Below are 14,537 nucleotides of genomic sequence, written 5' to 3'. Positions count from 1 at the left end.
ACATCAGTGAATATACTCCACGCATTTATATTGGACAACGGCTCTGTCCATCAAATACGATGAGTGTTTTTCAGTTTGATCTAAAAAGAGGTTCTGGAAAAATGTCTACAGTGCCTGATGGCAAGAAATTGGTCCGAAGCCCAAGTGGACTTCGCATGGTCCCGGAGAATGGAGCGTTTAACAGCCCTTTTTCCTTAGATGAACCCCAGTGGGTCCCAGACAAAGAGGTAAGAGACTATTGGAGAGGAAATAACAAGATAGCAACGTCGCTCGGACTTGACTCTGTCTGTACGGGACAGTAGCCAGTTAACGTTACTTATCCCACGATTGAATGCCAAAAGGCGAATGATTATTATTATTAAAAAAATATACGTGTGCTTTTTATTTTATTTTTTATAACTGCCTAGCTACTTCATTTGGCATGTGTTGGTTTTTAACAATGTTAAGCAGTTTGCTAGCTGTAAATGTGATGCCCTAAAAACACGCCTCTTCCTTCGATACAACTACGTCGCGAAGTGACTTTTCGTAGGTAAGTTAACTAGGTTAGGAGAGCATTTTCACTAACCCTTTTGCTAACGTACTAGGTTAATTCTCCTAACCTGTTCCGAAAAAAATCCCTTCGGGTCGTAGTTGTATCGAAGTGGCGTGTTCAGCTATAAATACCAAAGAGCTGCCTGTAGTGTTCTAGCTAGCTAGTAAGTTAGACAACATGGAGCCGTCACTACAGTAGTTAGTTAGCTACGTTGTCAATTAGCTAGCTGCTTTGCATCAGGTGCCACCAAAATACAGAACCAAAGATGCCTCAGCAAGTCATTGCAATTCATATGACTGCAAGTTAATTAGAATTTTTTTTTCTCGCCGTCTCTACGAGATGTCCACATGCATCATGATCTAGCCTGGGCAGCCACCATTGGGCTCGATGTGTACAGCCGGATGAAACACTTGTGCCCACCGGCATCCGGTTCATACATTAAAAAAAATCTGGCTCCAAAGGCTTCGATTTCCTCCTTAACTAGGTTTAATGAAGAGAAGGGGAAAATATGCACACTTTATTGACGTTCACCCATGACTGTGTGATTATGCACATCTCCTACTCAATCATGAAGTTTGCAGATGACGCAACAGTGTCTGTTACTGACAACAGTTACTGACAAGACCGCAAACAGGGAGGAGGTGAGGGCCCTGGCGGAGTGGTGCCAGGAAAATAACCTCTCCCTCAATGTAAACAAAACGAAGGAGCTGATCGTGGACTTCAGGAGACAGCAGAGGGAGCACCCCCCATCCACATTGAAGGGGCCGTAGTGGAGAAGGGGAAAAGTTCCTTGGCACGCACATCACTGACAATGTGAAATGGTCCATCCACACCGTCAATCATCGCCTCTTCAACTTCAGGAGGCTGAAGAAATTTGGCTTGTCCCCTAAGACCCTCACAAACTTCTACGGATGCACCATTGAGAGCATTCTGTCGGGCTGTATCACTGCCTGGTACGGCAACTGCACTGCACCGTCCGCAACCACAGGGCTCTCTAGAGGGTGGTGCGGTCAGCCCAACACATCACCGGGGGCTGACTGCCTGTCCTCCAGGACATCTACAGCACCCGGTGTCACAGGAAGGCCAAGAATATCATCAAGGACGACACCATTTTGTATACCTCTGGCCCTTCTTTGGACACTGTGTTAACTAACCTCCAGATGAGCTTCAATGCCATACAACTCTCCATCCTTGGCCTCCAACTGCTCTTAAATGCAAGTAAAACTAAATGGATGCTCTTCAACCGATTGCCTTACCTCCCTTATCCTACCTCATTTGCACATGCTGTATATAGATTTTTCTACTGTATTATTGATTGTTTATTCCATGTGTAACTCTGTTGTTGTATGTGTCGAACTGCTTTGCTTTATCTCGGCCAGGTCGCAGTTGCAAATGAGAACTTGTTCTCAACTAGCCTGCCTGGTTAAATAAAAGTGAAATAAAATTTAAAAATAAATAACTAAAAAGGACCTCCGCCACCTGAGCAATACTGTTTTACCCACTTAATATGTATATATTGTATTATTGTCAAGGCTCATCCTATATAACTACTTATTTTTTATATAGTATACAAATGTTTCTATTCATATAATATCCATAATGTTTATACACGCGATATACACTGAACAAAAAATGTAAACGCAATATGTAAAGTGTTGGTTTCATGAGCTGAAATAAAAGATCCCAGAAATGTTCCAAACGCACAAAGAGCTTATTCTCTAAAATGTTGTGCACACATTTGTTTACAACTCTGTTAGTGAGCATGTCTCCATTTCCAAGATAATCCATCCACCTGACGTGTGGCATATCATCAAGCAGATATTACACAGGTGCAGCTTGTGCAGGGGACAATAAAAGGTCACTAAAATGTGTAGTTTTTTTTCACACAACACAATGCCACAGATGTGTCAAGTTTTGAAAGAGCATGCAATTGGCATGCTGACTGCAGGAATGTCCAAAATAGCTGTTTCCAGATAATTAAATGTGAATTTTGCTATCAGAAGCTGCCTCCTATGTAATTTTAGAGAATTTGTCAGTACTTCCAACCGGCCTCACCACCGCAGACCAGGTGTAACCATGCCAGCCCAGGACCTCCACAGGCCACAATCAACAGCCTGATCAACTCTATGCGAAGGAGATGTTGTGCTGCGTTAGGCAAATAGTAGTCACACCAGATACTGACTGGTTTTCTGATCCACACCCCTACCTTTCTTTTTTAAGTTATCTGTGACCAACAGATGTATATCTATATTCTGAGTCATGAAATCCATAGATTTTCCTTATATGAACTGTATTTAACTCCATAAAATGCAACATTTTCAAAGATGTTACTATTTTTGTTCGGTGTACATATTTCCTTTTAATATTTGGGATTTGCGTGTATTGTTAGGTATTACTGCACTTTTGGAGCTAGGAACATAAGCATTTTGTCACACTTGCGAAATATGTGTATGTGACCAATACATTTTTGGGGGGGGATTTGATTATCTACTACCATGCTAGTGTCTAATGCGTACGAATTCTACTTCTTGATGTTGCGCCCCGCATTCAGCCAGGGGTAAACAACAGACTGATGGCACCTTAATAGGGGAGGAAGGGCTCATGGTAATGGCTGGAGCGGAATTAATGAAATGCTCCACTCCAGCCATTTATTATGAGCTGTCCTCCCCCAAGCAGCCTCCACTGGTCTGATGCAACCTGACTTGCCTAGTTAACGCAACATCAGAAAGTATCATTCCTAGAATTCCAGTTATTAATTAGCCACTCTGGTATGGTGGTGGAAAAATGTGTTTCATAAAGAAAGTACACTTTTTTTGTTTGTTTCCTAACCCACATTCTCCCCATTTTTAAATCAAGTTGAGGTAATCAAAGCCTTTGCTGCCTAAATGGAGAATGTTTTATGTACAAACCTGTCGCTGGGGACAGTACCTGCTGTGCACATCAAGCCCAGATGATAGTGGAGATCCATAAAGCCCACTAGCGGCTACCCAGGCTAATCATGATTATGACATGGGTCCACTTTGGAAAACACTTGAGTGGGGGATGGCCATGAGTCATAGCTGTGTGTGAACCTTATAGTAAACCTGTCCAGCAGCTTGTCACACCTCACTGCCTCTTCACCCATGTGTTTGAATGGTACACTGATCTTTAAGATGCTGTGACGTGGTTGCATTAAAACAGTCAGTGTTCGGCTAACTTTTACTTAGGTCTCTCTTTATGTATTGTCTCTCTTGTTGTGCTGTCCTATATTTTGGTTTTTATTTTTAATCCCAGCCCCTGTCCCCGCAAGTGGTCTTTTCCCTTCTGGTAGGCCGTCATTGTAAATACGAATTTGTTCTTAACTGACTTTCCTAGTTAAATAAATAAAGTCTGGGTATGTTACTGTAAGCCTTAGGTTTGTGATCATCTTAGTGTAAAGGCGAGGTCTTTTGGTAATCCATCTAAACTGTTTATCAAATTGTTGTGTCCATGTTTGAACTTGAGTGAACCAAAAGTATGTCCTTTTCCTCTTTCAGTGCCCAAGCTGTATGCAGTGTGACAAAAAATATGACTTCCTTACAAGAAAGGTTTGATTTACTATGATCCCGTAATATACATAAGTATGTGGACACTCCTTCAAATTAGTGTATTCGGCTAGTTCAGACACACCTGTATAAAATCGAGCACACAGCCATGCAATCTCCATAGACAAACATTGGCAGTAATATGGCCTTACTGAAGAGCTCAGTGACTTTCAAAGTGGCACGGTCATAGGATTGCCACCTTTCCAACAAGTCAGTTTGTGAAATTTCTGGCCTGCTAGAGCTGCCCCGTTTAACTGTAAGTGCTGTTATTGTGAAGAGGAATGTCTAGGAGCAACAACGGCTCAGTCGTGAAGTGGTAGGCCACACAAGTTCACAGAATGGGACCATCGAGTGCTGAAGCGCGTAGCGCATAAAAATAGTCTGTCCTCTGTTGCAACACTCACTACGGAGTTCTAAACTGCCTCTTGAAGCAACGTTGGCGCAATAACTGTTCATCGGGAGCGTCATGAAATGGGTTTGCCAAGCAGCTGCAAACAAGCCTAAGGTCACAATGCCAAGCGTCGGCTGGAGTGGTGTAAAGCTCGCCGCCACTGGACTATGGAGCAGTGGAAAGCGTTCTCTGGAGTGATGAATCAAGTCCGACGAACAAATATGGGTTTGGTGGATGCCAGGAGAACGCTACCTGCCCGACTGCATAGTGCCAACTGTAAAGTTTGGTGGAGGAGGAATAATGCTATAGGGCTGTTTTTCGTGGTTCGGTCTAGGCCCCTTAGTTCCAGTAAAGGGAAATCTTAACACTACAGCATACAATGACATTCTAGACAACTCTGTGCTTCCAACTTTGTGGCAACAGTTTGGTAAAGGCCCTTTCCTGTTTCAGCATGACAATGCCCTTGTGCACAAAGCGAGGTCCATACAGAAATGGTTTTCTGAGATCGGTGTGGAAGAACTTGACTGGCCTGCACAGAGCCCTGACCTCAACCCCATCGAACACCTTTGGGATTAATTTGAACACTGACTGCGAGCCAGGCCTAATCGCCCAACATCAGTGCCCCACCTCATTAATGCCGACCAACTCCATATTAATGCTCGTAATTTCGGAATGAGATGTTCGACGAGCAGGTGTCCACATACTTTTGGTCATGCAGTGTATCATATAACTGTATTTAAATGTTTAACCTGACTTTGAGCTATACTGTTGCTTTTGCCAATAGGATACATAGTTTTGCCTGTTATGACCTCTGCTTCCCTTCCTCTTGTTCTGTTGATGTTCAGCACCACTGTCGGCGGTGTGGCCGGTGTTTCTGTGATAAGTGCTGCAGTAAGAAGGTGGCTCTGCCCAGGATGTGCTTCGTCGACCCAGTCCGGCAGTGTGGCGAGTGCAGCCTGGTCTCCCAGAAGGAAATGGAGTTCTACGACAAACAGCTCAAAGTGCTTATGGGAGGTGAGTTCAAAGGAATGAATCAATTGTGTAAGGAGGATACCCAAACTCATGGATGGATGGATGGATGGATGTTAGTGAGCAGGGCTAGGTCTGAGGTGATGCTGCCCTGCTCTACCCCCTCCTGGCTAGTGAAGTGTTGGTGCAGACCAGTGTGGTTATAAATAGGCCCCTTCCACTCTGCTTCACTCAGCCAGGCCTGTAATTAAAAATCCATTTGCAGCATGGTGAGCTCCAGGGCAAGGGCCTGCTGCAGTGGCAGGGACCTGGAGAGAAAGCCTTGTAGCATTTTGGATTAATGGGGTCATGTTAGCCAGATAGCATGGTCAAATAATGCTGTATCCTTTGTCTGTCCACGAGAGATTATACTATGTAAACAATCAAATTAAGATAGATTTTACTTCTGGGTTAACCAAGATTAGCCTTAGTACAACATCACCAGTGGACTGGGAGGTATCTACAGTTGGATGGATTCTTATGGAGGGATCTTTGATTGGCATGCTTTTTTTATTTGACTCACTGATAATGACTCGTCTGTCCTACTCAGGTGGTTCTTTTATTGTCACTTTGGGCACCTCAAAGACGTCTGAGACCATGATGTGTCGTCTCTCCAACAACCACAGGTATCGTGAGTGTTTTACATTTTACACAAAGAGAAAGTATCTAGAATGGAGTTATTTAGGTTAATGCTGGAAGGACATATACTGTATCTGTGCTTTGATAGAACCACTTTAGAAAATGTACATTTTCCAGTTGAAAGACTTTCAGTACATCACTGTCTCACCTCTCTTGCTCTCTTTTTATTTATCTCCCTCTCCACTCAGGTATCTTTTCTTTGATGGGGAGAGCCATTTTGAGGTGGAACTGTCTCGGATCTCCAGTATGCAGGTGTTGACGGAGGAGTCCACTCCTGAAGGTAAAGCTCTGGATCAGATGTTCTCTGGTTGTTTGCTCAGCCTGGCTTGATTGCTCTCAGTACAGAGGGCAGTATGATGACAGTACAGCAGCGATACTATGTAGCTCGTTGAATGCTTATTGATTTAAGAGACATGGATTCCTGTGGGTGGAGGAACTAGCTCCATCTCCTCTTTATGACCGGATGTATAATCATAAATCCACAGTAGAATTCTGTTGACTGTGTCTTTTCATTGTATTGATTTGAAACCCCTTAACCCCTTAACTGATCTAACAGCATGGTAAGTATACTGAGGTGGTGGTTGTGCCTGACTGTTTCCTCTGCTTTAATTTTAAAACACTCTCTCCCTCTCTCCCTCTGCCTCTGGGCGGCCTGGCCTTTCTCCTTATGACCTTAGAGAATGACATTCACACTTACACAAGTCTGCTGGACAGTCAGTATATCTCTGAAGGTTAGCGCTTTTATACTCCCTCGCCCCCCACTCACCCTTATTCCTCCCCATCTTAAGTTCACCTGCCCCCAGAGTTTGTGGCCCTGCTTTTGATAAGGATGCCTTTGATATCATTGTACATGCATTTTATATCAGTGGTAGAACAAAGGCGACGTCCTTAAAATCCGTGTCCCGTGCATGCTTCCATGGGGGGGGATTGTGTGTAACTAAACACCCAGAGTGAGTCTCATTGCCCCTCTAACTGTGACCAGGCTGGTGTTCATTAGGCAACACCATATCAAAATACTTTATTTGACAGTTTCCATGTGGCACCTTCCTATTTCACTCTGTTTGGGCTGTTTTCTTCCACTTTGTGCCTACTGAACACAACCCAGCTCACAGCTCAAGACATCCAAACATATTCCCTCATTCCTATCAACTTCTTCTGTGAACGTCTGATATGTTGTTTATTTTCTCAAGTCTATAGATTTCTTAGTGATTTATTGCACATGCCAGTCTTTAACAAATAAGCGCTTGCATGTTTTGTCTAATCAATGTTTGTTATTGTGTCCTTTTGAGATATGTTGTAAGGTTACTTTTTTTTTCTCACCAAGGTCATTAGTTTGAACACCAGCCAGGTAGCAGTTTTGGTTTACAAAGTCTGAGCTGAAGCTTTTAGAGTACATCCCAAGATAGTGAGTGTTGTTACTGTACCTTACTTAACAACCTGGTCTTATAGCATTTTGTATTATTCTGTACGAAAATCCGAGACGCTCCATTTAGTATTATATGTTACGTTTCGTATGGTAAATATTTGTGGATGTCCGTCACCCATTTCGTATGATATGTTATGAATTATAATTTGTATTATATTTTACAAATTTGCAAAACGTGCAATATCTTACGAAGTTGCAAAATGTACAATATGTTACGAATTCTAGCTAGGTGGCGAATGTTAGCTTGGGGTTGGGGTTAAGTTTAGGAGATAGGTTAAAGGGTTAGCCAACATGCTAAGTAGCTAAAAAGTAGTCCGTAGTTAAAGTTGCTAAAGTTGTGCGTGATGAGATTTGGGTTGGTAGATGTTTGTGTTATATATTCACCCACCCTGACCAACCACCCTAAGTAACCATCTGTCTTATGTAACCATACGTAACATATTTACATGTACTATGTTACGTCTGGTCTGAGACCAGGCTGTGCTTAACTGTGTGTTGTGTCCAGGGGGAAACTCCAGGGCCAGTGGCATGTTGCTCCACTGCAAACCCACTGGCTCTCAGGACCCCCAGCAGTTACGCATGGAGGCAGCAGACGACAAGAAGACTGCCTCCTCATGGCTGGCTGCTATGCACAAGGTACACCACATTAACAGGCTGGCTTGTGTTTTAAAAGGAAGATTATATTTGATACTACTGGAATTTAAACTTCAGACCTGCCATTACGTACTGTGTATGTTGTCTCTGTTCCCTGACAGGCTGCCAAACTGCTGTATGAAGCTCGGGACCGTTGACTCATTGCTAAGATGCCCAGAGCCTGAGAGTGATGGCACAGACCAAGTGTTTTCTTTCCTACCCTTCCGTCTCACATTCTCTAGATGCTGACAGTGCATTTCAGTCACAATCCATTGAACTATTTGGCCAACCACCCATCTAATGCTGCTATTCTTAATGCTATCATAGACATAAGCCATTTGGCATAACCATTTCCCTTCACGTAACGCTTTTAAGGTCATTTGTTATGTGATCTGTGACATAGTTCAAGTTAAGTTTCTTTGTACATGCTGTCTATACTCTACTTTCAGTGCTGGCAGATTTGGATCCTTATCCCTTCCTTAGGGATCCACAGATTATTCACTGATTCTAGTGGTATATACACACACACACACACACACACACACGTATGTGGACACCCCTTCAAATAAGTGGATTCGGCTATTACATCCACACCCATTACTGACAGGTGTATAAAATCGAGCGCACAGCTATACAATCTCCATAGACAAACATTGGCAGTAGAATGGCCTTACTAAAGAGCCCAGTGACTTTCAACGTGGCACTGTCATAGGATTGCCACCTTTCCAACAAGTCAGTTCGTCAAATTTCTGTCCTGCTAGAGCGGCCCCAGTCAATTGTAAGTGCTGTTGTGAAACGTCTAGGAGCAACAACGGCTCAGCCGCAAAGTGGTAGGCCACACAAGCTCACAGAACTGGACCGCTGAGTGCTGAAGCGCATAAAAATCATCTGTCCTCGGTTGCAACGCTCACTATTGAGTTCCAAACTGCCTCTGGAAGCAACGTCAGAACAAGAACTGTTCACCGGGAGCTTCATTAAATGGGTTTCCGTACAGATCACCATACGCAATGCCAAGCGTCGGCTGGAGTGATGTAAAGCTTGCTACCATTGAACTCTGGAGCAGTGGAAAGCGTTGTCTGGAATGATGAATCACGCTTCACCATCTGGCAGTCCGTTGGACGAATCTGGGTTTGGCAAATGCCAGGAGAACTCTACCTTCCCCAATGCATAGTGCCAGCTGTGAAGTTTGGTTAAGGAGGAATAAAGGTCTGGGGCTGTTTTTCATGGTTCGGGCCCCTTAGTTCCAGTGAAGGGAAATCTTAACACTACAGCATACAATGACATTCTAGACTATTCTGTGCTTCCGACTTTGTGGCAACAGTTTGGGGGAAGGTCCTTTCCTGTTTCAGCATGACAATGCCCTCATGCACAAAGCGAGGTCCATACAGAAATGGTTTGTTGAGATCGGTGTGGAAGAACTTGACTGACCCGCAGAGAGCCCTGACCTCAACCCCATCAAACACCTTTGGGATGAATTGGGACGCCGACTGCGAGCCAGGTCTAATCGCCAAACATCAGTGCCTGACATCACTAATGCTTGTGGCTAAATGGAAGCGAGTTCCCGCAGCAATATTCCAACATCTAGTTGAAAGCCCTCCCAGAAGATTAGAGGCTGTTATAGAAGCAAAGGGGGGACCAACTCCATATTAATGCCTGATTTTGGAATGAGATGTTCGACGAGCAGGTTTCCAAATACGTGCGTGTGTGTGTGTGTGTGTGTGTGTGTGTGTGTGTGTGTGTGTGTGTGTGTGTGTGTGTGTGTGTGTGTGTGTGTGTGTGTTTTTTTTAATAAACTCACACAGAGTTTATTAAATTCTTTAAATGTAGTCCCATACATAGAAATTTTGTATAAACTATTTTGTTAAATATTCCTATTTTATCACAAAATGCGGTGTATGTACTTTTTACAGCTAAAATATTTAGTATAGTTTTTGTAGCACTTGTGTATATATATATATATATAAAAAAAAAAGTTTATTCCTACACTACAAGATGACTTAAACATTTTGTTTTCATGTTGGGTTGCTTTACTTTTTATAAATGAATTACACAGCCACAACACCAACAATCTAACCCTTAATCTAAGGGTACAATATGCTGTTTAATGTAACACTTTTACTTTTCTGTTTTGTTGGCTTATATCCAAGGTATTACGCTTCACATACCAAATAAAATACTTAAGACAGGTTTTCATTTTTGACCAAATATTATTTGTATTATCAAACCAGAGAATTGTGGACATTTAGCCGGAATCTAGAAGGTTGCTGATATTCATTGTTTTAAAACGTTTTTTTATCAGGACTGTTCCCAAGTAGGCTGCACTAATCAATTGTATTAATATGGTAACAGGCATGTTGACATGGTGTTTGCTGGATGTGTTTGTATGATGCATTGTGTAAAAGAAAAAAGCATGCTATGGCTATTCACTTTGAGGTCCTTTGATAGTCCTTGCTTAGTTCACAAGAATGTTGTCTAATGCCCGATGTCCACCAAATGCATATGCGTTTTGTTTTTCCGGAAGTCTAGCCCGCATTTACCATACTTGACACACATGTACTTTGCTTTTCACAGACTCCAACTAGCTAGCTTTTATCTAGTTGTACTTCCGTTTGTACCACCGCACTGTACGAACGAACGAGTTGAAAATATTTACTTCTGCCGGAACTCAGTGGACATGAGGCGTAAGATGCATTACTATCTGAATTCACTCACTTTTGTATTTATCCTTGCCATACGGTTCAGGCTTATTTTGCTGGACATATGCTGGACATATAAACTGTTTCTGCATGATGCAGCAGTATTTGAGATGGCCAGACTCAATTATTTCTGTTATCTACATTCAGTGTTCACTCAAGTTGAAATTGGTAGTTTTGCACTAGATGGCATTGACACATTTAGCAGTTATGGTAAGTACCACTGCTCTTTATGGTCTCCCTTTTTACAGTCACTGTCCTAATAGTAATCCTATTACAATCGCTAATAGTATGTGTCAAGAAATGTCCATTATTTTAACTCAAATTAAATTGTAACTTCTCATAAATTGTATTTACAAATCATGACAATGATTGTTGCATTATTAAATGAAAGGTCAATAATAATTTTAACCCTAGGATGCATAGTAAACATGGCGCCCCAATAATGCACAGGCTGGGTCAAAATTACCCGCTCCTGTAATATCTGTTTTATTTATATGGGTCTAAAATATTAGACATTTTGTGAGACATTATTTTGAGTGATTTGGACCTTTTCAATAATAATCGTATTGTTTGAAATGTTTTTAGTTGCTCAACGGTTTGATACACATTTCGATCAAATTTATTGGTTACATATACATGGTTAGAAGATGTTAATGTGAGTGTAGTGAAATACTACACTCGCACGAATTATAATATAAATTCATAACGGCTATTGAAAATAATAGCATTTTTCTTACAATCAATATTACAGAGTTTCACATTAAACCTTTTGTGTGAAGAACAAAATAAAACCACCGTAAGCATGTTTTATAATATTTAAAAACATTTTTGAAAATCCAAAGTTCATCAATATAAATGACAACGCTAACAATTGTGAATTTAGAAAACATGAACACTAACAGGAACTGTGTGTGGGATGCTTACTTATGCTTTCTTAGTCCATGCATTTGTTACAAACCACAAGCATATGACTGTGCTCTTTGCAGACAGATGTATTGCACTGAGAACACCAGCAGCTGACTTTCCTATCCTTTTGCGCAAGCTGGCACCTCTTCTGGCCCTGGTTGCTCTGAGTGGTGGTGGCATGGCTCTCTTATCACCTCACATCTTTCCATTGCCTCAGTTCTTCTGTGGAGATGGTTGTCCTTCTGGAAGGTTGTCCCATCTCTGCAGCACTCCCAACAACCAGGCCTTTATGGTAGATTGGCCAGACGGAAGCCACTCCTCAGTAAAAGGCACATGACAGCCCTCTTGGAGTTTGCCAAAACGTACCTAAAGGACTCTCAGACCATGAGAAACAAGATTTTCTGGTCTGATGAAACCAAGATTGAACTCCTTGGTCTGAATGCCAAGCGTCACAGCTGTAGGAAAGCTGCTCATCCACTGTGACACAGTCGCTGGGGATGAACCTTCCTCTACAGTTTGCTAGGAAAAGGTCCCACAAATACCGGAAGGCTGCCAGGTGGTCTGTTGCCTTTCTGAACACTGGTCCTCTTGTCATCAAGAGAGATACTCTATCTAGAGAGTTTATCTGTATTTTTCATAGCTGTCTACATACCACCACATGGCACTAAGACTGCATTCAATGAGCTGTATACCACCATAAGCAAACGGGAAAACGCTCGTTCAGAGACGGCTCTCCTAGTGGCCGGGACTTTAATGCAGGGAAACTTCAATCTGTTTTACCTAATTTCTATCAGTATGTTAAATGTGCAACCAGAGGGGAAAAAAACTTGAGACCAACTTTACTCCACACACATATGCGTACAAAGCTCTCCCTTCCCCCTCATTTGGCAAATTTGACCCTAATTTTATCCTTCTGATTCCTGCTTACAAGCAAAAACTAAAGCAGGAAGCACCAGTGTCAATAAAGTGGTCAGATGAAGCAGATGCTAAGCTACAGGACTGTTTTGCTAGCACAGACAAGGAATATGTTCCGCGATTCTTCCGATGGCATTGAGGAATACACCACATCAGTCACTGGCTTCATCAATAAGTGCTTTGATTTTATTTGAACATCCACACTGAGCTAAAGGGTAGAGCTGCCGCTTTCAAGGAGTGGGACTCTAACACGGAAGCTTATAAGAAATCCCGCTATGCCCTCCAACGAACCATCAAACAGGCAAAGCATCAATATAGAACTAAGATCAAATCGTACTACACAGACGCCGACGCACGTCGGATGTGGCAGGGCTTGCAAACTATTATAGACTGCAAAGGGAAGCACAGCCGAGAGCTGCCCACTGACATGAGCCTACCAGACGAGCTAAATTACTTCTATGCTCGCTTCGAGGCAAGTAACACTGAAACATGCATGAGAGCACCAGCTGTTCCGGGCGACTGTGTATTCACGCTCTCCGCAGCTGATGCGAGTAAGACCTTTTAAACAGGCAAACATTCACAAGGCCGCAGGACCAGACGGATTACCAGAACGAGTACTCTGAGCTTGTGCTGACCAACTGGCAAGTGTCTTCACTGACATTTTCAACCTCTCCCTGTCTGAGTCTGTAATACCATCATGTTTCAAGCAGACCACCATAGTCCCTGTGCCCAAGAACACTAAAGTAACCTGCCTACTGACCCGTAGCACTCACATCTGTAGCCATGAAGTGCTTTGAAAGGCTGGTCATGCCTCACATCAACACCATTATCCCAGAAACTCTAGACCCACTTCCACTAGTACATCACTGGGGCCAAGCTTCCTGCCATCTAGGACCTCTATACCAGGTGGTGTCAGAGGAAGGCCCTAAAAATTGTCAGAGGCTCCAGTCACCCGAGTCATAGATTGTTCTCTCTGCTACCGCAAGGCAAGTGGTACCGGAGCGCCAAGTCTAGGTCCAAGAGGCTTCTACCCCCAAGCTTCTACCCCCAAGCCATAAGACTACTGAACATCAAATCAAATGGTTACCCAGTCTACTTGCAAAAAGAAAGGTCAGTTTGACGATTGCAATGGAGTGAATTCCATAGGAAATTCATACGGGTCATATTTGGCCCACATATGAAAACTTGGGGTAATGATGCAAAAACAATTTTTACTTCAAAAATAATAAATTAAAAAACAAAACTAGGATGTTAGAACATTAAAGACACGTTATTTAAGGAATTCCTGGAATATTAGATGCTGACATTTTTTCTTTTTTTGGGGGGGGGGGCAATACAGCATATGCATCCTAGGGTTAAAACACCAATTTAAACAGCCCACAGGTAATTTGGACTACAGGTTGAAAGGTCAGAGCAATAGAGAAATGTAAACCACCCTCAAATACATATTTGATTTTTTGGGATCCCATTAGCCGATGCCAATGCCAACAGCAAGTTGTACTGGGGTCGGCACATAATGAAAAAGACTACAGACAAAAGACTTTATAATTGACATACATTTAAAAACATGAACATGTAGTGAGTGTGCATCTATCAGTTACGCATACATGTCAGTACATACACACAAGTAGGTCACATGGGGGAGAGGCGTTGTGTCGTGTTGCTTTATTTGTTTTTTGAAACTAGGTTTGCTGTTCACTTGTGTTATAAGATGGGAGTTCCATGCACTCATGGCTCTGTATAATACTGTACGTTTCCTTGAATTTGTTCTGGACCTGAGGACTGTGGAAAGACCCCTGGTGGCATGTCTGGTGGGGTAAGTGTGTGT

At 42.6% G+C, this 14,537-nt stretch overlaps 1 protein-coding gene across 2 annotated transcripts; it reads left to right on the top strand.

Annotated features, from left to right (window-relative positions):
- On the top strand, positions 1–8,906 carry LOC106610961 (zinc finger FYVE domain-containing protein 21). 2 transcript variants are annotated; one of them, XM_014210701.2, is made up of 8 exons: positions 1–227; positions 4,048–4,098; positions 5,332–5,500; positions 6,045–6,120; positions 6,322–6,413; positions 6,811–6,864; positions 8,065–8,195; positions 8,315–8,906. In XM_014210701.2, the coding sequence occupies exons 1-8, from the start codon at positions 60–62 to the stop codon at positions 8,348–8,350; spliced, it is 777 nt and encodes a 258-aa protein (XP_014066176.1). In that variant the 5' UTR covers positions 1–59; the 3' UTR covers positions 8,351–8,906. The 2 variants fall into 2 exon arrangements, with proteins under 2 accessions (XP_014066176.1, XP_014066178.1); XM_014210703.2 differs by lacking the exon at positions 6,811–6,864 and having other exon boundaries at positions 8,315–8,898.
- Positions 8,907–14,537: the final 5,631 nt, after the last annotated feature.

The sequence above is a fragment of the Salmo salar genome, chromosome ssa09 (assembly GCF_905237065.1).
Source record: "Salmo salar chromosome ssa09, Ssal_v3.1, whole genome shotgun sequence".
NCBI classification, from domain to species: Eukaryota; Metazoa; Chordata; class Actinopteri; order Salmoniformes; family Salmonidae; genus Salmo; species Salmo salar.
This window is presented reverse-complemented; position numbering and strand designations above follow the sequence as displayed.